The 24,564-nt window shown below is 38.7% G+C and overlaps 2 protein-coding genes across 3 annotated transcripts; one reads left to right on the top strand and one right to left on the bottom strand.

Moving 5' to 3' along the window:
* Positions 1-2: 2 nt before the first annotated feature.
* On the bottom strand, positions 3-6,507 carry psme1 (proteasome activator subunit 1). 2 transcript variants are annotated; one of them, XM_079259803.1, is made up of 11 exons: positions 6,287-6,507; positions 5,991-6,023; positions 5,832-5,894; positions 5,629-5,730; positions 3,899-3,956; positions 3,695-3,792; positions 2,982-3,050; positions 2,804-2,871; positions 934-988; positions 452-538; positions 3-142 (listed from the first exon to the last, which is right to left on the bottom strand). In XM_079259803.1, exons 1-11 carry the CDS (start codon positions 6,323-6,325, stop codon positions 62-64), a joined length of 753 nt encoding a protein of 250 aa, XP_079115929.1. In that variant the 5' UTR covers positions 6,326-6,507; the 3' UTR covers positions 3-61. The 2 variants fall into 2 exon arrangements, with proteins under 2 accessions (XP_079115929.1, XP_079115928.1); XM_079259802.1 differs by lacking the exon at positions 3-142 and having other exon boundaries at positions 286-538.
* An 11,439-nt stretch (positions 6,508-17,946) lies between these two features.
* pck2 (phosphoenolpyruvate carboxykinase 2 (mitochondrial)) lies at positions 17,947-22,711 on the top strand (the record flags this gene model as incomplete). The annotated part of the gene is made up of 10 exons (XM_079259603.1): positions 17,947-17,999; positions 18,087-18,271; positions 19,623-19,693; positions 19,888-20,023; positions 20,135-20,322; positions 20,394-20,556; positions 20,629-20,844; positions 21,304-21,441; positions 22,038-22,133; positions 22,242-22,711. Exons 1-10 carry the CDS (start codon positions 17,968-17,970, stop codon positions 22,709-22,711), a joined length of 1,695 nt encoding a protein of 564 aa, XP_079115729.1. The 5' UTR covers positions 17,947-17,967.
* Between the last annotated feature and the right edge of the window lie 1,853 nt (positions 22,712-24,564).

The following is a 24,564-nucleotide window of genomic DNA, read 5'->3' on the forward strand; positions in this document are numbered from 1 at the left end:
CAGGTGTGTGGTTACATGATCAGTGTCATACTACGCTAGTTGTAGCTTCTGGTTTCCAGTTTCAGTAGATGAGAGCTTTCCCGTCTCCTCTGGGCTTCTTAATCTTGTCGTAGTTCTTGTTAATGATGTCGAACAGCACAGCCTGGTGAGGGAAACCGGCACAGTGAGCAACACTGTGACAAATACGACAGACAGGTGCAGGTAATCGTGTCGAACAGCAAGGACGACAGAAACATGCAACACACAAACGATTAATGGACAGGAGATGGAGTGCTAATCATTTCACCCAAGCTCACCAATTAGCATAATTTGCTTTTAAGTAGAAACTGATTTCATTCAACCAACAAACTGCTGCTTGGACGCAGCTGGAAAATTTAACATGCCATTCAAAACGCAGCAGATGGTGTGATGCATGCAATTTACAGCCTCCACATGACAGCAAATGTCTTACATATGTGTTACGGATGTCCAGAACCACAAGGCGGAGCTCGCAGTACTGATGCAGGTCCAGCTCATGAACCAGCTGCCTGTAGTCTCCCTGCAGCAGAGAACACCGGATGCAAACACATACAAGACACAATCAGTTTCCTGTTTATATAATTTCACCATACGTGCATAAAATAAAGTTTAGATAAATCCAATCCGCTTTATTTATATAGCACATTTTATAAATGTAAACGATTTCCAAAGTGCTGCACAATCATAGAAAAACGTTACAATACTAAAATACAAACTATACTAAAATAGCAATAAATACAAATTAGCATAGAATCAATCACAATAAATAATCAAATAACATAAAATTTTTAAAAAAGACAGAGAGGACTACATAACTCACGCGGTGTTCAAAGCCAGGGAATAAAAGTGAGTTTTAAGGCGAGACTTAAAACACTCCAGGGATAAAGATAAAGACTAACAACGTGACATACTGACCACATGAGGCTGTTTGGAGGCCTTGGCCACAGCGTCGCCTCTTTCACTGTAATACCTATAAAAACAAAATAATATTTAAGGAGACTGTCGTCAACCACGCGGGTAACCATCTTTTAGACCAATAGCAGAGCCAGAATATGACATTAAAATAATTTCAAAGCTGAATTGAACTTTCATGTGCTGAGATTTTAACATGGACTACTAGGGCTGTGACGACATGCTTTCACCCCGATTCGATTCCGTTTCCGATTTTTTTGCGTGCCGGTTGGATTCTCACGATTCTTCGGTTTTTGTAGACTAAAACCAAAAACAAAACAATGTACAAAACTTTTTTTGCTCGTCGTTTTTCTTGATTTAAATGAGGAAAAAACAACACAGTAGCCAGACCATCACTCTGCTGTTATAACACCCAAGAACAAGTAAAAAGATAAATAAAAACAATCAAAATAAATTTTTTAATAATGGGTTATTTTTATTTGTTTGAAAAAAAAAATTTCACAAATTTTTTGCTTCATAATTTAAAAATTGTGAAGCAAAAAAATCCAGATATTCGATTTTTTTGTTTTGATTTTCCCACGACTACGGCCTACAGACTATACTGATGTAAAGGTCTGCAGATAAATGTCATATTTTCACTTTTATTCTACATCTGTTTGTCCGAAGAGCACGATACATGTATGTCTATAACTCACACAAGAAATTTCTTTTTTCATACATGAAAAGTATTTTCAGTACTTCAAGCTTATTAAATAAAGTATCAAATAAAGTATTTTTCATTTCATTGTTTATTGTCCAATGTGTCCCATCTGCTGCTGCTAACCCAGAACTTTACACCCGCTGTGGTGAAACAATTCACCATTTGCAACTACTGGTATTCAGTCACAATGATGTGCTGGTCAAAACCATTATGTCGACCACTGTGCACGTCAAGTACAAGATGCTGTCTTCAGATGGAAGTTAATGCACCGGATACATTGAGAAAATTAGATGTGATGACTGAGATTCTTCTCAGATAGCTAACAAAGATTTAAGATTTGAATCAGAGAAATACGCTCCCTGATATCTCAGATGAGCTTTTATACAACCAAGCAGATGAAATCAGAGAAAATCTGACTTCCTAGTATGTGGATGAGTGACAACAGTTGGGATAAGAGCCTTCATGACAAATCCTGCATCGTTTCTGCTCCTGTCAGTTTGCATTTTAGGCGTCATTGCAACTTGTGTTTGATAAATAAAAATATTGGTATTATATATTTGATAATGACATAAAAACTCATATAAACTGTGTTTTTCACTTTATTGCGGCCTAGATTCTTTATAACAGCCCATATGTCATTCTTATAAGTACATGCTGCTGAAAGACAAAGAATTCACTGGTTTCACCACTGCGAGCTTTAATTTAAAGAGAACAACCAGCTGATTAAGTAACCTTTAACCAAGTGATCACTGCTATTTCTGACATGCTTTTCATCCTAAGTTTGCTTCATGGTTGTTCATGAACACCTTTTTATAAAACTCTTGGTTCAATCTTTCTATTGTGTCCTACAGCAGGGATCCCCAATCCTGGTCCTCGAGGACCGGTGTCCTGCAGGTTTTCCAAGCGTTCCTTCTGGAACACACCTGACTCAGACTCAGACAAGCTTTGCACGTGTCTGCTAAATGCACACTGATTTGAATCAGGTGTGTTGCAGCAGGGACACTTGGAAAACCTGCAGGACACCGGTCCTCGAGGACCAGGATTGGGGATCCCTGTCCTACAGAACCAGATTTATATGAGTATTAAAACTATTCTAAACATATTCTGAAAAGTAAAAATGGATGTTAAGTCTCATCAGCATCAGGATTTCTTTCCACTGATGCGGGCTCTTACTTTGAAAGCTGAGTCTGGAATGTCTCGATCTTGGTGCGAGTGTTTGTGAGCAGCTCAAATACTTTCTCCTGTCGGACAAAAAGGCAAAATTCAGGTTGAAATATTTTAACTTCTACGTCAAAGTCAATACAATAAATATATATAAGACTAAGTACACAATGTTTTTATTGTTGCCAACCTGTACAGCCACTCCAAAGTTGTTCCCATCTTCAATTTTAGGAATCTGGAGTTGTACCCACATTGACACCTGTCAGGAAAACATCTATTTATTAACAAAGCAGCAGCAGACACGCTTTGAAAACTCTCAATAATGCCCTTTAAACAATGCTGTTATGATTATGTAAAAAAAAAAACAAGAAAGAAACAAAAAAAAAACACTTTTTTTTTTTTTTTTTTTTTTTTTTAAAGAAAAAAATAGCAGCAACAACAAAATCCTCCCTGGACTTCACAGCTGATCATTTGGTGCCCAGTCCAGAGCTCCTCTTTAACTTCAGTGTTAAATCATGCTGCATTCACTGTCCTCAGGAAGTTCAAGATGCAAATTCTAGTCAGAAGTTTTCTCATTCACTTATATTAGAAAATAAATACAAATGCTCTTTTAGACTGTATGATCCCTCACATAACAACAATAGTAATAATAATTATAATGTTAGAGTTTTTGAGTGAAATCTACTGTAAATATTTTTTATATTGTGCCTCGCAAATTGGAAATTGTGTCAACTTGTTCAAATAAAAACATATAATATATAGATAATATATCTCCTATAAAGCAAATTAAACTGCAAGTGACTTAATATGTTAATGAAATATATAAAATCTAAAATAAAGGGGGACTTTTCTCTCATTTCTGTACCGTAAAGAGAAGTTGTGACATTGCAGGGATCTACTGACCGTGTTGAGCTTCTCCTTCAGCGTCTGGATCTCAGGTTTGACCTCCCGAAGGAGACTCTCCACTCGTTCGTTGCTACAGATGGGACCACAAGGAGGCCCTGAAAGACAGAACAACCGCAATATGATAAGGCTATTCTCTAATAGAGTGCCACCAAAGCTGGAGATAAAAACTTTTGTCCATGAAGCACTTGTGTTTCCATTTACCTGAATCCTCGTCCTCTTTATCGCTGTCCTTGTCTTTCTTACCCTCCTTCGCCTCCTTCTGCAACAGAAAGCATCAGATCAAACTCATTTAGCTGCTTGTTAACTTTCAAGGAGTTCATGATGCATTTTTTTTTTCTTTCTCCTCTGCATGCAATATGCCAGCGCACTTTAATGCAGGCTACTACACCCACACGCACAAAAAACACAACCTCTGTCTAAATTGTCTGAGTATTCTTTGGTCTGTGTGGGAGTTCAGGTTTCTGACGTTTCAAACACATAGAAACTTTACTTGATTGATTGTTAAGGATCACTTCAAATTTTTTAAACACCACCCCACATGCAAGGCCCACTCAGTCAGTAAAACAGCCCTTACAAATAGTGGTTACCATGGTAACCAAGAACACATTTTCACCACCGTGCCTTCATATAATAAAAGACTAAAGATAAACCATGAGCCGAGGACCCCAGTGGAGAGGCTCTATTCAGCATTCCTAAAGAAATTCAAGGGTTAGAGGAAAAATAAAGAAATCTGTTATGAGAGTGGTGATATTCACGTTATGTAATATAACTCTATCCAACTACTTACCACAGAATAAAACACGTTTAATATGAGTTGTAGCAGCTTAAAAATGTATTCACACCCTGTTTTTCTTCTTCTTCTTTTCAGCCTCCAGTTTAAAATGAACTTATGTGGATATTTTATGTTGCAAATATTTGAGAAAAAACAAACAAACAATAAATTAATTAAATATTTGTGCAGTAAAATAAAAATAAAGGATATTCTTAAAAAGTGGTGCACATGTCTGTAATAACCATCCTTGTTCCTAACAAATATGCCATCAGGAATCACATAAATAATTAAACTTGTAATTTAAGCATCACAGTATATTTTAGACTTGTGGTATCAGGCCTCAGTTATCTGAAATACCACTAATCAGGAAGATTTATGCAAAAAGTGCTCCAAACAGGTCAGGGATACAAGGTGTGGAGAAGTACGAATCAGGCTTGGATGTGAATAGAAAGAGTCTCTAATTTGAAGAGACTTCTCTCTTTATCCATAGGGCCACTATAAGATATAAGTTTCACAGATCTGAGCTTTATGGAAGAATAAGGAGAGAAAATTAACTAAACGTTAAATTTTACTAAAATGTCTATAAGCATAAACTTGCCTTGTATAAAAGATGTGTAGGAGACTTGAATAGCAAATAGAAAAAGGTCCTCTGGTTTGATAAGACTAAAATGTACAGTATCTGATGCAACCTAGCACATCTCTATACCCTACATAAACCTATACTGAAGCATGGCGGTGACAGAATCATGATAAGGGGATGTGTTTCATTAGCAGGTACTAAAAACTAGTCAGAAGTCAGGGGGGGGGGGGGGGGGGGGGGGGGGGGGGGTTTAAATGTACTGAAATGGCTGAATCAAAGATTGTTATACACAAGTAGGCCCATCCGAACTGAGCGCATCTAACCTAAAGACACAAACGTATGAGACTTGCAGGTGTAACTGTTGCAGAAGGTGGTTCTACATAATGATTTTGCATGACTCATTCTCCGTAACATGCAAAGAGAGGTTGTGATAAACTTATTCCTATAAATGTGAGTGCTGATCTTTTCAGTGATTGATCATTTTTTAGAGTTCGGAACCTGTAAAAATTGTCAGGAAATTTGACTTCTGCGTGTAAACTTTCTTGTTTTTATTTCTAACAACTGGATTCCTGAACCTACCTCCTCCTTTTTCTTCCGTTTTTCCTCCTCCTTTGCTGGATCTGGAATTGGGATGTCCAGTGGTGCCTTCAAGGACGCCAGGTCATCGCAACTGAAAGATGTCTGAACACAAAGTTAGAGATTTACAGCTGGAATTTAGACTCTTCAGGAATTCTTATTTAATAATTTGTGATTAAAACCCCATTAAGCCCGGAGCCCAATACCTTCAGCAGCATCTGCAGCTGTTCAATCTTCTGAGGAAAAAATTTGGCAACCAGTTCCTCCGCCTGTTACAAAAATACAACACAGACCATGTTTATACTTTGAACAAAATATAAATCCATGGTGCAGCTAGAAAGTAAAATAGAATATAACATAGCTACCTCCTTTGAGAGCTTTTGGCAGAAGTCATCCACCTGAAATGAAAAGATTACACGTCACTGAAAAACTTCCTGTTTCGTTGTGAAAATGTGAACAGCATAGTTGGTGTCCGTAAACGCAGCAGGCCGTGCAGCTAAACGGAGACTTCACCTCATTTAACCTTTTCCACCTACAGTCTGTCTGCTTATCAAAACAAACACAAGCTCACCTGTTCGCATCAGAAGCCGTGAAACTGAAGGGAAACTGAATCTAAGGGCTTGCTATTTAACATTTTATGCTAAGAGACATTTTCGCTCACCTGTTTCTTAGATTCGAGGCGAATATCCAAAGAAGCCATGTTGATTCAGAAAGTTATTTTATTAAAGTTATAAAAGACTCTTAGCTCCTAGAAAACGAGGGCAGAAAAGATAAATGAACCCTTTAAACTTTGTAACTCGACGCCGTGCAGAACACGGAAAAAAGTCACAGTTACTCAGCAGAAAAAGCGAAAATGAAAGTGTGCTTTATTCTCTGGGAGCTCCGTACTTTCCCATTTGCCGCGTTGCATTGTGGGAATTGTAGTTTGTCCATCTGCGTCTCATTCCCTGGAATAATTGCTCTTGAGATGAAAAGATAACAGAGGCACCCAATGAAAGACAAACAACTCATCGTTTTTTGTTGCTTTAATTCAGTTCAGTTCAGTTTTTTTTTTTTTTTTTGACAAATGGTTATGTAATCCAAATCTTGCAAACCAAATTGAAAATAGGAAATAAAAAAAAAAGGGGGAGGAGAATGTTACAAAAGGGAGAATGTGATGCTCTGCAGATCAAATAAACCAATGTTTTTCTCATAAAATAAAATAAAATAAAATAGTATGAACCATTCCGTGAAAAAAAACAAAACTATCTCATTCAGGGGATGACAGCAGAAACACCTCTAAGAGTAAGTTGAAAATAAGTGGTTAAGAAAGTGACAAAGTGATGCTTATAAAGTCCCATCAGAAACAACAACAAGAAGCCCGAGGAACATGCAGCAACTAAAAGTTAACTGGTTCCAAGTATTTTTTTACATGGTAGAAAAAGAGCACCTGAAAGTGATAAGTTCTGCCAGAAATAAAGATGGACAGTGGTTCAACAATATGCAAACAAAAAACAACAAATTAGCTATGAAAAGAGCACTTGACAGAGGGAGAGCCTCTCAGAAAGTAAAGATGGACGGGGGTTCAACACCTACATCATACATCAACGCTTTCAGAAACTCTTTGTAAACAAAGTTTCTTCCCCAGGAGCATGTGCAGGTGAAAGGGTTGATGATTTCTTCTGTTGGCCAAAGGTCCTTTAACATGGACAAAGACTAGTGAAAAAGTTGATTCAAAATATAAGATTTTGTTTTAAAAACATGGATGAAAAATTTGATGGACCAAAGTGGAGAATGGCTACAAAGTTTGTTACCAATTAGTTTATTTGCTTGTGCATCAGATAGAATTAAGCTCGATCAGTGCCTATGGAACTGGCAGCATAGAGAAAAACACTATCATTGATTGAATTCAGATGATAATTTTTATTTTATATTATTAATTCATTTAACTTTCTATACCTCCTAATTTAATTCATATGTTTGTACCTATATTATACATTTTAAACAGAAACATAATTGTTATAAAAAATATATATATATGTAATGCCATTCAAAGAATATCCACTGGGTGTTGCTGTTGTTCAGAGTGGTGCAAAGGTAACAGACAATGCTTAGTAAACATACAGATATCAATCTTGTTTATTTTGTGATGGCTTTAAATCTAGATTAAACTATTTCCTTTTTTGTTTATTGTATATGCATAGAATAGAAACAAGGCTAAGAACATATAAGAACATAAAAATAAAGTGCTAATTCTGTCAGGCAGAGTGCAGATATCAGGTCCAGTGCAGAGTTTTGAGTAGTTCTGCTGTCCTATGGGGGCTTTTTCACCAGGACGTGTGTTGACAGATGGGGGTTGACCCGGTCAGTTTGTAGTGAAAAACAAATAAAAGACCAAAGTGGACAGAAGGTATGTTTGACTGAATCACTTTCATGAGAAATTAAAGAAATCATATGGCTATGTTCCAGTTATTAATAGATTAATCTGGTTCAATAAAAACAGCATAAATACTGAAATAAAACATAGATGTACTTTACTTTGTAAGTCAGTGGTGTTAAAGCAAGTTGTTTACACAGCACCTTTAACATTCAGGCATGATGCAACATTCAGGGTTTAATCCAAAGTGCAAAGGCTGCACTTGTTGACACAGGAAACACTATTTGTTATTGACTCTTTAATTTGATTGGAAGAGTGATACAAAAACCTGCGGGCAGTTTCTGAACTCGATGGGTCTGTTGAGAAATACTCTGGATAAAGTTTAGGCATCTGAACAGAAAGTAGGGCAAACAAAGATGAAGAAGGGGGAGGAAGAGACATCATTTTAGGGTTTTTGAAGAGTTTAATCTTCTGAATATATCTACAGTTACACGTTTATCAGTTTAGTGGAACGCAGACAATAAGTTCATTCTCTGCGTTCCATTAAACTGACACTTCGACACGGGATGATACAGTGTGTGGTTTCCTCTGAACTGCACGTGGCCTGATAAACCTGCATCTTAATGTTCTTCATTTAGTCACACAGAAAGCATATCAGTGTTTTCAGTTAAATGCACGAGACTTGGACGTAAGCCTTAAGTTGCTCATCATATTTTAGACAGCAGGATCCTCATAGAGTCCCTGCTGTGTACGTGGCTCTCATATAGAAATACTTTTCTTTTATTAGAGTTATCAGATAAATGTAACCTTGTGAGAAGTTTAAACATTGGTTTTTCTTTTTAAATGCATTTTCTCTTCAGCACAGACTGAAAACAAAACAAAACATACAAAAGGGGCCATTTGTTTGGAACAGTTTGCTTCATAAAACACATTAATCAAATTTTATCTCTAAAGTGCTTTTCATGCACAGAGCAATGCAAAGTACTTTCCCTTACGTTACATTTTTTATGACTTCACCTGCCCAGGGACTGCAGATGGAAACTAGCTAATGCTAAATCTGGTGTAAGTCATCTTTTGATAATGTTTTACATATTGTCCCTGACATATAAACTGATACTCTAAACATACACAAGACACAGACAAAGAAATAAAAGTTCTCTCACAAAGACAAAATTTTTCTCTCAGTCACAAAACGTGTCTAAAATATTTGCAAGTTGCTGCAGCATGTGTCACAAATCTGGGCATGTCAGTTTTAACATTTCTCTGTGGCCATCAGGATGCTCAGATTTCTTTTTTTTTTTTTTTAAATGACCCGTTTCTCTTATTATATTGCTTCTAGAAAACGTAATTTATATGTATTGTCATTGTACACAATACACACAAAAAACACATGTTGTTATGCACTTTTTAAATTTTTCCCCGTCTTTTAGGGTGTTTTTCTCAGGACTGAACTTAGTCCACCAGCACCTTCCTACGATGTCCTCTACTGTTTGATTTCATGCTTGTGTTGTTCTCACTCATATGTAAGTCGCTTTGGATAAAAGCTTCTGCTTAATGCTTGTAGAATAGAATAGAATAGAATAGAATAGAAAGTGAGGGGCAGCAGCCTCCAGGCTGTAAAAACAAAATATTTTCTCCTCAGACGTGGTTTTAATTTATGAAGAAATTAAGCTTTTTGTCACCATAATACGTTAAGATCCTCCAGAATTCAATGAATTATTATGATATTTGACAACTGTCTCTCGTTTTTAAAACTATTTGTGATGCACTCTGACAGCTGAAAATACTCTGAAATGAAGATGCTGTGGAGTGCAGAGAAGCTAGGATTCAATACAAAAAGTATTGTGTGGAAATTAAAGTAAAAAAAGACACGTTTGTGTTCTACTTGTACTAAAACTGGGCATGAAACACCTTCCCAGGGGAACGTACAGAGGTTCCTTTGTGCTTCAGAGTGTAAAATGTTCAGCTAATGATTTTTGTTTCTTTGATTCAGTGCTTTGCTGCAGTCAAGGCCTTTTCCTTGAGTTACTCCACCACCGCTTACCATCATGGAGGAAAGAAGTCAGTAGGTTTAGGTGCACAGCTCAGTCTAACTAGGTCATTAAATTGGTCAACGGTCCTTATCCTAGTACACAAAAACAGGAGGGCAATTGATTTGTTGACCAAAGCCTGTTTGACTCCACAGTGGAGGGTTACAATAGACCCCTTTCAGCTTGTCTATAAATGACGTCAGATTTAAACAAACGACAAACATCTTTAGTATGTAGCAAATTTATAACAGTGAAATCCTTTTCAAGCTCATCCTTGAGGTTATTCTGTTGTTACTTATGTATCAAAACAGAAGAATTCATGACAAAATCATCTCCAGGCGCTTTCACAGGTGCATTTAAAATCAGTTCATTTCATTGCAGCCCAACTTTAATCCAAATGAAAAAATATCTGTTTATTAGACAAAGATCCCGCGATGCTGAAGAAAACAAAGTGGACATGAAGCACTCCCTGTGTGAGTCCTAAAATCACATGATGGTGTGCTCTCTTCACTGCCTTTGAACTGCTTTACTTTTCTTACTCATCATGGCCCCAAATAATACTTAAAAACCAAACTCAAAGTTCTCATGCATCACGCACACAGATTAATATTTTATAGGAAACATTTCACTTATTTTTAACCCCTGTATTTCTAAATGTTTCCTTTCATAACCAGAGACTGCAGCTGTTGATGCATGCATGCATTCATTCTGTGGCCATGTGTTACCATGTGCTGCAAGAGTCTCTTGCAATGGCTGCTGACTCTGCAGATCCTATCAGTGACCATGAGGAATGAGGGTGAAGTTTAACCAGACATATTGGACTGTTGTATCTCTCTTTATCTACAATCTAGAGTGTACTCTACAAACCAGCCCCTAGCCTATGACTTTCCTCCCTGTCTTCAAGCTATGTGTGTGAAACTATGCCTCCCCTGAACACACAGACGGAAACATAAACAGGAAACTTGATAGATGTGTAACACTAAAGTAAAATCCCAGGTTTCGGCTGGGTCTTTAGTGAAAGTTAATACTATTAGACTCGTATGACATCAATATGAAATATGAAAGTGATAATTGCAACAAATGTTGAGTTGAAACTTAAATATCTTCTGCATGTTCATGCTCAACTGAGTTCAAATGGTTCTAGGAGCATCATACAAGTTATTTCCTGAAGACAACCAAAAGAATAAAAAGTAAGCATGTGTCAATACGGCTGAATTTGAGATAAAAATGCTTTATAAATTAATTTTGGTCAAACAACGAGATGAATCAAAATTGGGATTAAACAGCAGCTCATTAAGATTCAAACAGATAAAATCATGGTTGGAAATCTGCACTATCATCTGACAAAATCAAGCAGTTTAAAGACACATCTAAGCAGTGATTTCAGCTATACTTACTTCGAGTACCTTAGGTGTCAAGACTGTTAGGTCCTAATGCCTAAAGACCATGAAATGTGAGGATTGGAAGTTAAACTAAACTTAAAAGTTACACTAGGAACAGTCAGATTTTCCCAGCCTTGAACACGTTCTAGTTTGTACACTTTTGATGATGCAACCAGTCATATTTGCAACAGATCATAAAAATGAAGCTGCCCCACCTTCCAAAACAGTCAAAAGAGAATAGAAGGTCACAGTCTTTTTCACTCACATTAACACACATATCAACTGAAAGCAAAAGGAATAAGCATGTGGAATAGAAAAAAGTTAAGTGTGTTGTAAAATTATTGTAATTAAATACTCCTCTTGCCTTTTAATTAACTGGATCTACAGCAATGGAAAATTATGGAAAATCCACAGAACAAGCACACTGATTGATTTAAAGTGAATTTTTTTTTTTAAGACTATTAGCATATACAATATACATGCAAAGGACAATAGATGCCACAAATGCTATTTACCTCTAAGGGCTCCATCATATTTAAACATAGTTAATTTCGATAAAAGTTGGTTACTGACAATTATTTAGCCAAAAGTTCATATGGGATAGCTAAACAGTTACCTGTAGCTAAATGATTAGCCTAGCTTTAAAGTGATTTTAAGCCACAGCTAATTATAAGCTATAATGACATATTTATTAGACATATAGAAGTTGCTCATGTGAAATTTAAAAGTGTTCTATCTCAATATTGATGTTAGCTATTATTCAACTTTTGGGTGGCTGGCGGGATGAATATTATTAGCTATTTATTACTGGCTAAATATAACTAAAACTAGCAATCATTTACTAGCTAATTAGGCTACTCAGACTAGCTATTAGATTATTTATTATTTATCTCTAGAAAACAAAACAGACTTTTCTCATATATATTCTATGTAGGCTACTCTGTTCCAACTTTAATATATCTGCAACAATTTAGTTATCAATCATTTGCCAAATAATAGCCTATTATTAAGTCTAACTACCATTTAGAATAGCTTTAAGACTAGCAATTTAATCAACTGGTTTCAACTAAGCTTACTTAAACTAATTTATAGGCCTTCAATACATACTGAAAGAAAAAGATGAAAATTAACTTCTGTTGTCTTTTTTTAGTAAATGCAACTTCATGTCAACATATGAGCAATTTCAAGTAATGTGTTACGCAAAAGGGATTGTGCTGCTAAATATATTAGATATTAAATTTGGGATGTGTAGAGTCCAAGGCTGGATTATCCAATGGGAACTATGGGCACAGGCCCAGGGGCCCACGCCCACTTGGGGCCCAAGTAGGGCAAACACTAGCAGTTTGGACATGAAACAAAATGTACAAAAAAGCCAGATAGTTACACCACGACCAGTAGTGTATTGCTATTGGTTCCATTGGCTGAGAGAAGTTTAAAAAATCATTTCACAGAGTATCATTCACAATTTTCACAATGCTGCAGTCATAGTCGTATCAGAAAGATAGATGGCGCCTTCGGCGGGTAAAAGGGAAGCCTAAAACTGCAGTTCCCCCTTCATCCACTAGGGGCTGCAAAACAGGGCAAATCCCCCATAGACTCCCATGTTAAAAAGACCAACTTTATGGAAGAAATAAACATGTCTACAGCCTGTTTCAAAAATCAATTTGCAGTTAATAGGTCAGGTTCACCTTCATGACAACTGTGGGGGGAGTGAATTTTTTTCTAACTCGCCCATTTAAAAGTAATTTCATCTCGAAGTTCGGCATATTTAGGGGCGTGTCCTTTTGATTGACAGGTACCAATCTCTCACTTCAAGTAAGAAGAATGTAGAACAACCGCGGTTTTTAGCCAATTAACATGACTTAGCTTTAGCCCGTTAGCTGGTTAGCTCCTGTTATCTCTGGGTTAGCTTTTAGCTACAGAAAGCTCGGAGTTCGCTTGATGTCAATCATCCACCATGACACTCACAGCCCCCCTCTCAGTTCCACCTCTTTGCCCATATTTTTATCTCCCAGGCCAGATGACGTGCATGCCTCTGCCAAGATGGCGATAGTAGGAACCGCTCACCGAGCTTCAATTCAGCTCTTCAGAAACCTATGGTTGACGTCACGGAGGCTACGTCCATCTTTCTATACAGTCTATGGTTACAATGGGGAAGGGGGCCCCTGGAAAACTCTTGGTCCAGGGACCTGTGCACTTTTAATCCGGCCCTGGTCGAGTCTCAATGGATATGATTTTACAAACTTTTTTGTATTTATTTAGAAACGTGTAAAATCGGTTTGCCACAATCTTGTAACAAAATGTTCTTTGTGTGTACTGTTTGTTTCTGGTGTGAATCTTTAGTTTCCGTGCTTTGGCTGGTACTTCCGGTATGCTCGGTTCAGCAGCAGTGGAACTTCTGAGACTTGCATCATCTCGCGCACGAACAGCACGAACAGCCAGCGGGCACGAGCCCAGAAATGGCACCTCACAGTGGACACGACCTGTGGAAAAAGTAAACAACAGGATATGTAAATGTTGAAGAAGCGCCGCCTCTTCTCGCTGCTTCTCCTCCGAGCCGAACCGGGAATCGGGGTTTGAACTTTGCCTTAAAAAGCGGCGAGCAGCCGCGCGACTTCGCGGAGTTTTCTGTCCACTGTGGACGTGGGTTAGAGGCAGGGGCAGGGCTGCATCCAGTTAACTACTCACCAAAGTGTTTTTTTTTTTTCTTCTGCTAATGTACACTCAGAGCAAAGTGCAAGGTCTCCTCAGATATGAGCTGTGAAGAGCTCTAACTGTCGATCTCTTTTTTTCCCCCCTCCACATATAACTTACATGTGTCTTTTTAAACCCTTAATTTTTTATTAATAATTGAAGTTTAGCTCTAAAGATGTCGTGCCTTTTGTTAGGAGTTATACGAAGGTGAGTGTTTATCTTTTACTCCTGTTTGTTTATTTATTTATTTGATTAATTTGGTGTGAGGACAGACTGTACTGTACACTTATCACTGCATTTATCTTTTAACTAAAAGATTTTATCATTTAACTTTTACAGCAGAAAAAAATCATTTAAAATGCAGAATTATGTAGCTGTGCATGAACAATAAATAAAAAGTAGCCTGCTAAAGTTAAAAAACATGCCTCATCGCTTGTTTTCTTTATTTATTTTAAACTATTTACAAGTTATTAGTGTAATTTTTGAACTTGAAAGTGTGTCTTTTCTATCAATGACTTTGTTCACTGCAAGCAGAAACTTGTCAGACTGGATTTCAGTGGCACACATCACACCAGCCCCTCAAATGTCTCGAAGGAAAACTATTTCTCTCTTTGTCTTTATAAGTCAAATGACACATTATCGTAGTTTTGTGTGTTTAAAATATCTTTCTGCATCCCTTGAAGGCTTTCAGATGAGGCCACATCACACAGGAAGCCTGGAGCCAGAGTGAGCTCTCAGCTGACTTCTTTGTGTGCTTTAATTTGTATCATTGCAAACGCATGTAAAAAGAGTGACACCGTGTTTGAGCATGTGTGTCAGCACCCATATTCCCGTGTATATTGTTGGCTTTTCTGCCTGATGGGCTGTTAATGGCAGGAGTGGTGACTGAATGTCCTGGAGTGTGATCTGTGTGTTTTTCCTGAGTACTCACCACACCAGGAGGAAGGCTAATGTGGTGCAGCACGTGTGCATGTTCCCTCCTGCTCGAGTACACCCTTCCCCTTGGAGGACAATTAACTTGGATCTGTCAGGGTGTTGAAGGGGGAGTGTCGGCGTGTCGGCCCGTTGTGTGTGAGGATTGGATTGTTGCCTTGGAGGTGTGTTTTCAGCTCGAAGCCAGACACAACCACTGGATTGTGTCATTCTCTTGGCTGTCTCTACAAAAGTCTAGCAAAAGTGGTCAAAAAGCTTGCTTTCTGAATTCCTCAGGCATGGGAAACGGGAAGGAGAGACATAAAATTTCAAGAGGATGGGAAAATACGGAGCAAAGGTTATCAGAGTCTGCTCCGAAAAGATGCGACTTCCTTCAGCCTCAGTCTCAAACGAGCTGCAGTCAGAGCTCCAGAGAGGAAAATTAACCATCACAGAGCTCTGAAATTCAATCCAGACCATCTCCTGTCTTAATCCCAGTCACACTGAGGATAATATTCTGCACCATCCTGCTGGTTATTTTAATTAGCAGCACGGCAGGGTGGATTTTAAGGAGCGTAATTGATTTACTGTGTATGTTGAAAGCAGCTACAGGGCTGACTGAAGACACTGGTCCATCTAGCATCACAGAACAGACAAAGCATCTTTATTCTAGGTTTCTGGGGCAAGGGTCAGTGTGACGGGCCGGTGTTATAGTCTTTTCAGTTTCCCTCCATTGATGTACCATTGATCTGCACAGTTAAATGAATGATTATATCTCAGATTAGTAGTTTAAAACCTCAGCTGTAGGAAGAGAGAGAGGAAAGAAACAAAAGCAGTAATATTTTTTAAACTAAAAGTAATTATTTGATGTTTTAGGTGGATTTCTGCCAGGTTTCCTTCAGATATTCATGGTTTGTAGAAGCTTATTCCTGGGACATTTGGGGTTTCCTCCTCATGTAAAGTCTTTCAGCATCTATTACAAGGATTTGTTTACATCTCCGTCATGTTTTAGGTGACAAAGCCAAAGTTGAGCCATTAAAGTTACACTGTGAAGGCAAAAACTATTAAACCTGATTTCAGCGCTTTCATTGTGAGCATATTAGTTTTAGTCAACAGTGGACGAGATAATAATCATGTCAATTCTCTGATAGAAACATATAAAGATGTTGGATGGTTTGTGCGGCCATTAAACACGTAGCAGGTTCTTCTTCTTTGTTGCTTTCGTGGGTTTCACATCAGCTATTCTGGTCGCCACTGCCCCCACGGTTTCACATGGTTCTACTCTGTTTGCGTAGAGTCTGCAAGAGCCTCAACAACACATGTAAATGACAGAAGATGGACGAAATGGTCCATATCTGTGCTTACATAAAGCATGAAATACCTTGGAAATTTTAAACTAAAACAGGAAATACAAGTTAATTTTACAAGTCTGAAATGTCTTTATTTATTACCCTTATGTAACCAGGAAGTCATTTGTGACTACTGTCTTTTTTGAGGCAGACCTGGCCAAGAACACAGGCTGTTGCAGTCTACACATATAAAACAAGACAATAAAACAATAAAACGCTGCAAAACAGATCAAATCATCTTCAGAGTAGCATTTACACACTTCAATTACAGAGTTTTACAGACAAGTAAATTTTACAAGTCAAGCAATACTAGTTAATTTGCTCATGCTTTGTGGGTTTTTTTTTTTTCAGATTTACAGAATGAATCTATTCTATTCTTATTATTACAGCTTTAAATGTGGAGATAAAATTTAAAATATGTTCACAGATTTGTCCCTCATCTATCGCCATACTCGTTAGGCCCAGTAGCTTTGGTGGTAATAAAAGCAAGATCTAATTTCTTTCTACGCCACTTTGCATTTTCAGCACAAACTGCACTTCGTTGATGATTAATTGCTCTTACACCAATGGTTAAACAGCTGTCTAAGGAGCAGGTAAGTGTTTCAAAGAGAGTTTGAACTCTGACACTGTCCGATGTTCTGCTTTTTGCCCCCGCATTAAGTCACATCCTATCTAATATGTCGTTATAAACGCCTCATAATGCCCACAGCTCACGCCCTCAGACCAGATTTATGTGTTTATCTGCATGCATTAGTGCGTGTGTGTGTGATGTGCATGCAATAACACAGTGGGGAATCCACGTGTCTGCAGTTCAACTTCAACAGCACACAAGCCGCAATGCAAGGGTGTGACTTTTATTGCCTGTTAAATAACTTAATTGTTTGTTGATATATTTTTGTGGTTTCTTACATGATCATTAAGAATCTGAACTTTCCTGAAAAGACAAATTGTTGACATTCAGACCAACAATATGGATAAAAGGGACAACCTTGACTCTATGTTCAGTTGTTTGGCCATTGCTGGCGACAGGCAGGAAGCACACACAGCTTTGTGTTTTACCAGTAAACAGAGCAACAGCTCTCTTCCTGGCACGTGTATGTGAATATTATGCTGCTGGCAAACAATAGGCTGGTCCCTCTCTCTGTGCAGGGAAGACATCTCATTATCACCACTGCTTTGGTTAAGGTTTGGTTAAAGTGCATAGCAAATGAGCGCCAGCACGAAATCCTGGCCAGTTGGTCTCCTGCATCTGGTATTTGTGGGGTTCCTTTGTCCAGAAAGACACAAACAAAACCAAGAAAACAAATCTGCCACATCAAAACCAGGAGGTGAAATGCTCAGACCTTAAGTAACAAATGCAGAGGAAGACTAGGTCCCATAATTCACTCCTGAAGTCATTGGTAAACACCGACGAATTCACCATGTTTTTCTCTTTCAGGCATGGTGGTGTTGGGGCGAGTGTTGGGCTTCGGTCCTTGGCCTCCATCCCCTCACTACCGCCAGCGGTGGCGGACTTTGTGAAAGGAGCGGTGGACGAGTGTAAGCCCGCCAATGTCCATGTGGTGACTGGGTCGCCGGACGAAACAGCCAACATCCTGGCAGGCCTGGAGAAGGATGGCATGGTCAAGAGGCTTCTGAAATATGAGAACTGGTGAGGCTCTTTTTATTCAACGCTGATGCACCAAGCCTGTCTGCAGTTTCAGCTGTCACATGATCTCATTTGTTCTGTGTCCGACAGTTGGTTGGCACGTACAGACCCGAAGGACGTGGCGCGGGTGGAGAGTAAGACTGTGATTGTAACTAAGAACCAAAGAGACACCATCCCTATCCCTGCTGGAGGGGCAAAGAGCCAGCTGGGCAGCTGGATGAGCGAGTCTGATTGGCAGAAAGCCAGACAGGAGCGTTTTCCAGGCTGCATGGCAGGTTTGTTGAAGGACGGGAAGGATATCCTGCTGTTTTAACTCAGTTTAATTTTTTTTTTTTTTTCTTTTTCATGTCCAGTTTTGCCTAATCAAGAGAAAACTCTTTACAGGTATAAAATAAAAATACAAATAAATGAAAAAAGTGGATGAAAACGTGATTTTAAATGTTTAAAAGCTGTGCTTCATTCCCCCGTTTGATTAAAAGTTGCAAATCTGTTTCATCTCTAACTACTCAGAGCCTCTGACGAGTGTTTGATCAGGGCGGTACTTTGCCCCTGTAATGATAACTATCACTGATGTTGCAGTTGCATCACCCAACCCAAGCTTAAAGCAAACGTTATTGATCCCCTCCAGACCTTTTCCTAAGTCATCAACAAGTTTATTTAATTTGATTTAAAGTGAAGAAATCTTTTTAAAATACTGCACAAAAGAAAACTGAGTCAGAGACATTCATGTTGATTGAAATAATTGAACCAGGATGTGTAGTGGCGATAAAAGGCCACAAGATGGCAGCAGAGGTCGCATTGCTAACGGCTGCAGTCACGTGGAAAATGTTCTTCCAGGTGCATCTTCCTGATGCACCTTGAGTTGGCAGATCCATCTCGAGCCAGATTTTTTTCTCATTTGCAAATCAAAAACAGACATCTTTATACCAAATTCATTTTTATATTGGGTAAAATGCAACTTATTTGTGATTTTTTTTAACTTATTTTTATCTGCTCCAGTTGGTGCACAGTCAACAATTTATCAATGCAACTCAGACTTCTCTGATTTTGTTGTTTTGGGATGCTGGTTCAGTGACAAATTATTCTGATTCTCTGATTCTGAACCTCGACTGAAGTAATGTTAGGAAAATATTGCGATACTGTGAAGTTTTTACTCCTTTTTTTTTAATTTAAGGGTCATATTTGAAGAACTCTTCGTTTTATTTTTTGTTTTATTTTGTGATTTTATTGGAAGTCATGTTTGTATGTGGGTGAATAATTTATTGTTTAATACAGTAATATTTTCCCTTGAAGATATGTCTATAAACCAAGTTTCCCATAAAGGCCAAATGAATAACTTGACTTGTAATTTGGAAAATCAAACAAAAGAGTCGAGTTTACCCATGTTGCACCCACATCTTTGATGCAGGCCATCAGCATGTCTGTAGCTGCAAGATTGCATCATATAACTTGGATTCTCTGATATGTTACAGCATGAATTAGCTTGTGAAAATGTTATTTTCTTCTGCCGCTGGCATTGAAAAAGAAGATATTGTGACATTTGTAGTTGATATTACAGCATGCACCACCCCATGGTCCACATTTATTAAAAAGATGAAAACAATGTGTTTGTCTCTGCTTCTGCAGGTCGGACAATGTATGTGATACCGTTCAGTATGGGTCCTGTAGGCTCCACTCTGAGTAAATATGGCGTCCAGGTACCAACTTTTGTTCCTGAAGTATTTAATAAAATGTGCAACAAAACAATAGCAATAGTCAGTGTTGCAATAGTCAGCTGTTGGGACTTGGTGGGATTTACTGCAATGGTTTATTGTCTGTATTAATTAGTTTCTGTCCGGTTTTATGGTTATCACACCGCTGACAGCTGATAAACATTTGGCTTTTCTTCCAGGTGACGGACTCGCCGTACGTTGTGGCCAGTATGGGGATCATGACTCGGATGGGAACCCCTGTTCTGAAGAAACTGTCTGAAGGAGTGGAGTTTGTCCGATGTCAGCACTCCTTAGGACGACCTTTACCTCTTAAAGGTGCAGATTCCAACCATGTGAATGAGGCGATGTGCTTGCTCTCTCGTACTTTTAATACAGGTTAAGCTCCTTTTCCTTTTTCTCTTTATGCTCCTTGTTTTTTGTCTCCAGCTCCTTTGATCAACTCATGGCCCTGTAACCCAGACAAGGTACTCATATGTCACCTGCCGGACACCAGGCAGATCTTGTCTTTTGGTAGCGGCTATGGAGGAAACTCTCTCCTGGGGAAGAAGTGCTTTGCCTTGCGGATCGCCTCCCGCATCGCCAAAGATGAGGGCTGGCTGGCAGAGCACATGCTGGTAAGGACAGAAAACCAGCCCTTTTTTATACTTATATTGGCCATTTTGGCTAAACACAGCGTCGTCCTCAGATCCTGGGAATCACCAACCCCCAGGGGGTGAAACGGTACATAGCGGCAGCTTTTCCCAGCGCCTGTGGTAAAACCAACCTGGCCATGATGAAACCGTCTCTGCCCGGCTGGAAGGTGGAATGTGTCGGTGACGACATCGCGTGGATGAAATTTGACAGTCAAGGTGAGCGCAGAGGCCGTAGCTGCTTTGTAGCTAAGCATGCAGTGCTCTGAGTCCAGTCTGTTGTCTCTGTAGGTAAACTCAGGGCCATAAACCCAGAAAACGGTTTCTTCGGCGTGGCTCCGGGCACCTCTGACAAGACCAACCCCTACGCCATGGCTACTATATCCAAAAACACAGTGTTCACCAACGTTGGCGAGACCAGCGATGGAGGAGTGTGGTGGGAGGGGCTCGACCCACCGCCTGCTGGCGTCACACTAACAGACTGGCACGGCAAAACATGGAAAGCAGGTAACATCATCCGGGACAGTTTTTCATATGAACATATCTAGTAACTCATCTCTACGCAGATCTGATTCTTACTGATTCCATGTATCTGTTTTCCATTTTTTCATGCTCATTCAAGTCAAGTCAAATGAATGTATAGCCCAGAATGACAAAAATGTGCCTGTTGGATGAAGTGCTGGACATTAAAAAGCAATGAAAACATCGCAAATGTTGACATAAATGTAAAAATAAATTGATCAAATTTGTTTAAAAAAAAAAAAAAGGAATATACAGCAAAAAATTAGTAAATTTGAACCCAACAGGGAAAAAAAAGTGTTTTTTTAAGAGTTAAAGACAAATACAGTGGTTTAGTAAATTATTTGATTTATTACAATAGAATGAGCTAAACGTCGAACAGTTTCCTCCCAAGTTATCTTATGTGATGAACAGATTGAAAAGGAAGCTGTTGCCTGTTTGTCACAGGAAGCTCCACACCCTGCGCCCACCCCAACTCCCGCTTCTGCGCCCCGGCAGCTCAGTGTCCCATCATTGATCCCCAGTGGGAGAGTGAAGAGGGTGTTCCCATCGACGCCATCATCTTCGGAGGAAGGAGGCCAGAAGGTATTTTAGTTGAAACAAACTGTTTCTCAAACTTTGTTTGATTAATATTAATATCAGAAGTGGAGACAAAGATTTTTGTTTATGTTTTACTTTGAGAACTACATGATCATCAGATACCACATATGTTTTATTTGACCAGTTGCTTCTACCTGGCAGAACAGGACAAATATGTATCACAAACAATCATAAAAAGTGGTTTTTTTTCTTACATTTTAACAAAAAATGTCAGATCTGAAAGTCGTCATACCTTTTTCTCACAAAAGTCAAGGAAAACCCTTTATTTTCCAGCACAGCAAACACATTGTTTTTGTAATTGCTAAGCAACTTTTGTACATCCTCATTTGAATGTTGAAGGACTTTGCTTTGTAACAATTTCAGAATTCTTGTGGTCAGAAAGCTTTCTTTCCCATCGCTCCCATCTTTAGTTTCCTCCACAGATTCTGGATGAGATTCAGGTCTCAGTTCTGGGTGAAAAAGTCTCACCATAAATCCCAAGTTTGGGACTTTAACTACATGTCATCACAGGAAAAAAACATTGTACTTCACTTATGTGAACAACTACAATGGAGAGCAGTAATGTAATCTCATGTTTTCAGGAGTCCCTCTGGTCTACGAGTCTTTCAACTGGCAACATGGAGTGTTTGTTGGCGCTGCGATGAGGTCTGAGGCCACAGCAGCCGCTGAGCATAAAGGTACAAATTCACACAGGGCTTCTGGTAAACAAGCGGTTTTAAGATGACCATAAAGATGACGGTCTGTCGAAGACTTTTATCAGATTTAATATTAAATTTTTCCTCCAGGCAAGGTGATCATGCACGACCCCTTCGCCATGCGGCCGTTCTTCGGCTACAACTTCGGAGACTACCTCGCTCACTGGCTGAGCATGCAGAGCAGAAAAGCTCGCACACACCTGCCCAAGATCTTCCACGTCAACTGGTTCAGAAAAGACCCAGCAACCGGCGCCTTCCTCTGGCCCGGGTTTGGAGAAAACGCCCGCGTGCTGGAGTGGATCTTCAAACGCTGCAGCAGGGAGAGGGAAGACGAGGCGGCCAAGAAGAGCATCATTGGCTGGGTGCCAGTAGATGGCGCCATCAACACCAAAGGTCTTGGCAGCAAAGTGGATATGGGCGCCCTGTTCGACGTGCCCAAGCCTTTCTGGCAACGGGAGACCAAAGAGCTGAGAGCCTACTTCACTCAGCAAGTCGGATCTGATCTACCAGCTCAGGTGGAGGCTGAGCTGAAGGCGCTGGAGGACAGAGTGCACGGTTAAAAACCTGCAGACAGAAAGCTGATGCAGAGCAGGAAGGGGAGGCTCTGATGAAACCGGTCATCAGGGAGGAATCAGAGCCACTGATTGCTTTTACATGCACAGAGAAGTCTGCAGCAAGTTAGCTTAAAAAAAAGAGACAAAACATGCAAAAATAAGCTCTGGAGTTTAGAACATCTAGATATCATGTAGGACTCCCAGGCCTCCGTGGTGCAGAAACATCCTGCTTCCTTTTGCTTTTCAGTCAAAACAAGCAGGCGTATTTATTAAAGCCTTCGGTGGCTGTAGAGAACTTTGTGCATGAAAACGCAGTCAGTGAGCTCTGCCTTTCCCTGCACAGGGATCTATCTGTTAGGAGACAATCGACAACGCAACCGCTACTTTTTTGGACACTACGTCACACTCGTTCTGCATCACTTGAGCAACTGGTGCTGAGTTAGTTGTAGAAAGCAGGTTTGACTCTTAAAACAAAGGTTAGGATTCTGTCCTTGCTTCCATCTACACACCTTCCTGTGAGCTGCTGGGTGAAATTAGCGCGGCCTTGTAGAGTCTTTGAGAAATGTAACAGTTGAGTGTCCAAGCTGCAAATGTTTACAGGCTGAAGCCCAAAGCATTTTTTTAAATTCTATTTAGTTCTGACAGAACTACAAACAGTGGAAACATTTTTACCTGTTAAAAGTTTTTAAATAGAAAATTTTAATACGAACTTCCCTTTATTTTAAATGAAGCTTGAAATGGGCCATCATGCCTTTTTTTATCAGAAATCCATAAACTCCTCAGAACATCGCAGCAGATTTCCATTTGGGCCAAAGATAATGCATTTCTCATCCAGCCACCTGTGTGATGTTTGTGATTAAACTGTACGATCATGTTGGACCAATGAATGCCAATGAGATTATCTGGTGCTTTCAAAAGATTTCCTTACAGTGCAATGAATGAATGAATAAAAAATTGAAACGATGTGTGGTATATTTATTAGTATTTTCTAATGAAATGACACATTTCTGCAAATTCAACCCATGTAAAAGTCATTCTTAATATAATTCCAGTCAAAGCACAAAATCCTGGATAAAGAAGTGCAGTTTAGGATAAATCTAACATACAAAAGCTAAATATTCCTACTTTTTGTGAACAACATATGTCTGCAGACACATAGAGCTCTTAATGGCCTACAGCAGGTCTGTTCAACTGGTTCCATTAAGGCTGCAGTCCTGCAGGTTTATAATTACTCTCCAACAGATCCATGAACATTTAGTTTTTGCTTTCTGTGATAACAACTTATATTTTGAAAAAGTCCTTGGACATTAAAAATAACAAAATTAGCTCCTCACACTCTCTAACAGTGTGATACTCCAAGTTTTATGAAAGAAAAAAAAAGAAAAAGCAAAAATATTTGCTTCTTTAGAAAACAGCAGGGACAGAAGCTTTAAAATAGAGACTTAAATCATCAAGTCCTGTGTTATTGTTTTAAATGCATTAGTAGAGAAACAATAAACCTGCATACATATTGCTAATTTATTTATTTTTATTTTATGAATAAGACAAGAATTTAAAAAATTGGGATTTAAAAAAAAAAAAAATTAGTTTTGTTTTACTAATTTAATATAAAAACGTTTTAAACAATGATTTATTACAATAAAACAATAATGAGCTAAAAACACAATAAATGTATTAATTTATCAGCAAGTTATTACATTATTGACTTAATTATCGACTGCAATGCATCCCATTTTCACAGTGGAATGAATCTTGGTCTTAATTGTCTAAATATTGCATCTAAATATAGATTTTAGATGTAGTAAGCCAATATGAAATTATTATTATTAAATAATTCCAGATAATAGTAATAATAATAA

This window comes from Telmatherina bonti, assembly GCF_933228915.1.
Source record: "Telmatherina bonti genome assembly, chromosome: 20".
Classification (NCBI taxonomy): domain Eukaryota; kingdom Metazoa; phylum Chordata; class Actinopteri; order Atheriniformes; family Telmatherinidae; genus Telmatherina; species Telmatherina bonti.

Coding starts and splice junctions, on each gene's coding strand:
- psme1 (XM_079259802.1), bottom strand. CDS start 6,325: ATGGCTTCTTTGGATATTCGCCTCGAATCTAAGAAACAG. Junction 5,895..5,990: donor GCCAAAAGCTCTCAAAGGAG/GTAGCTATGTTA, acceptor TTTTTGTAACAG/GCGGAGGAACTGGTTGCCAA. Junction 3,793..3,898: donor TAAAGAGGACGAGGATTCAG/GTAAATGGAAAC, acceptor TCTGTCTTTCAG/GGCCTCCTTGTGGTCCCATC.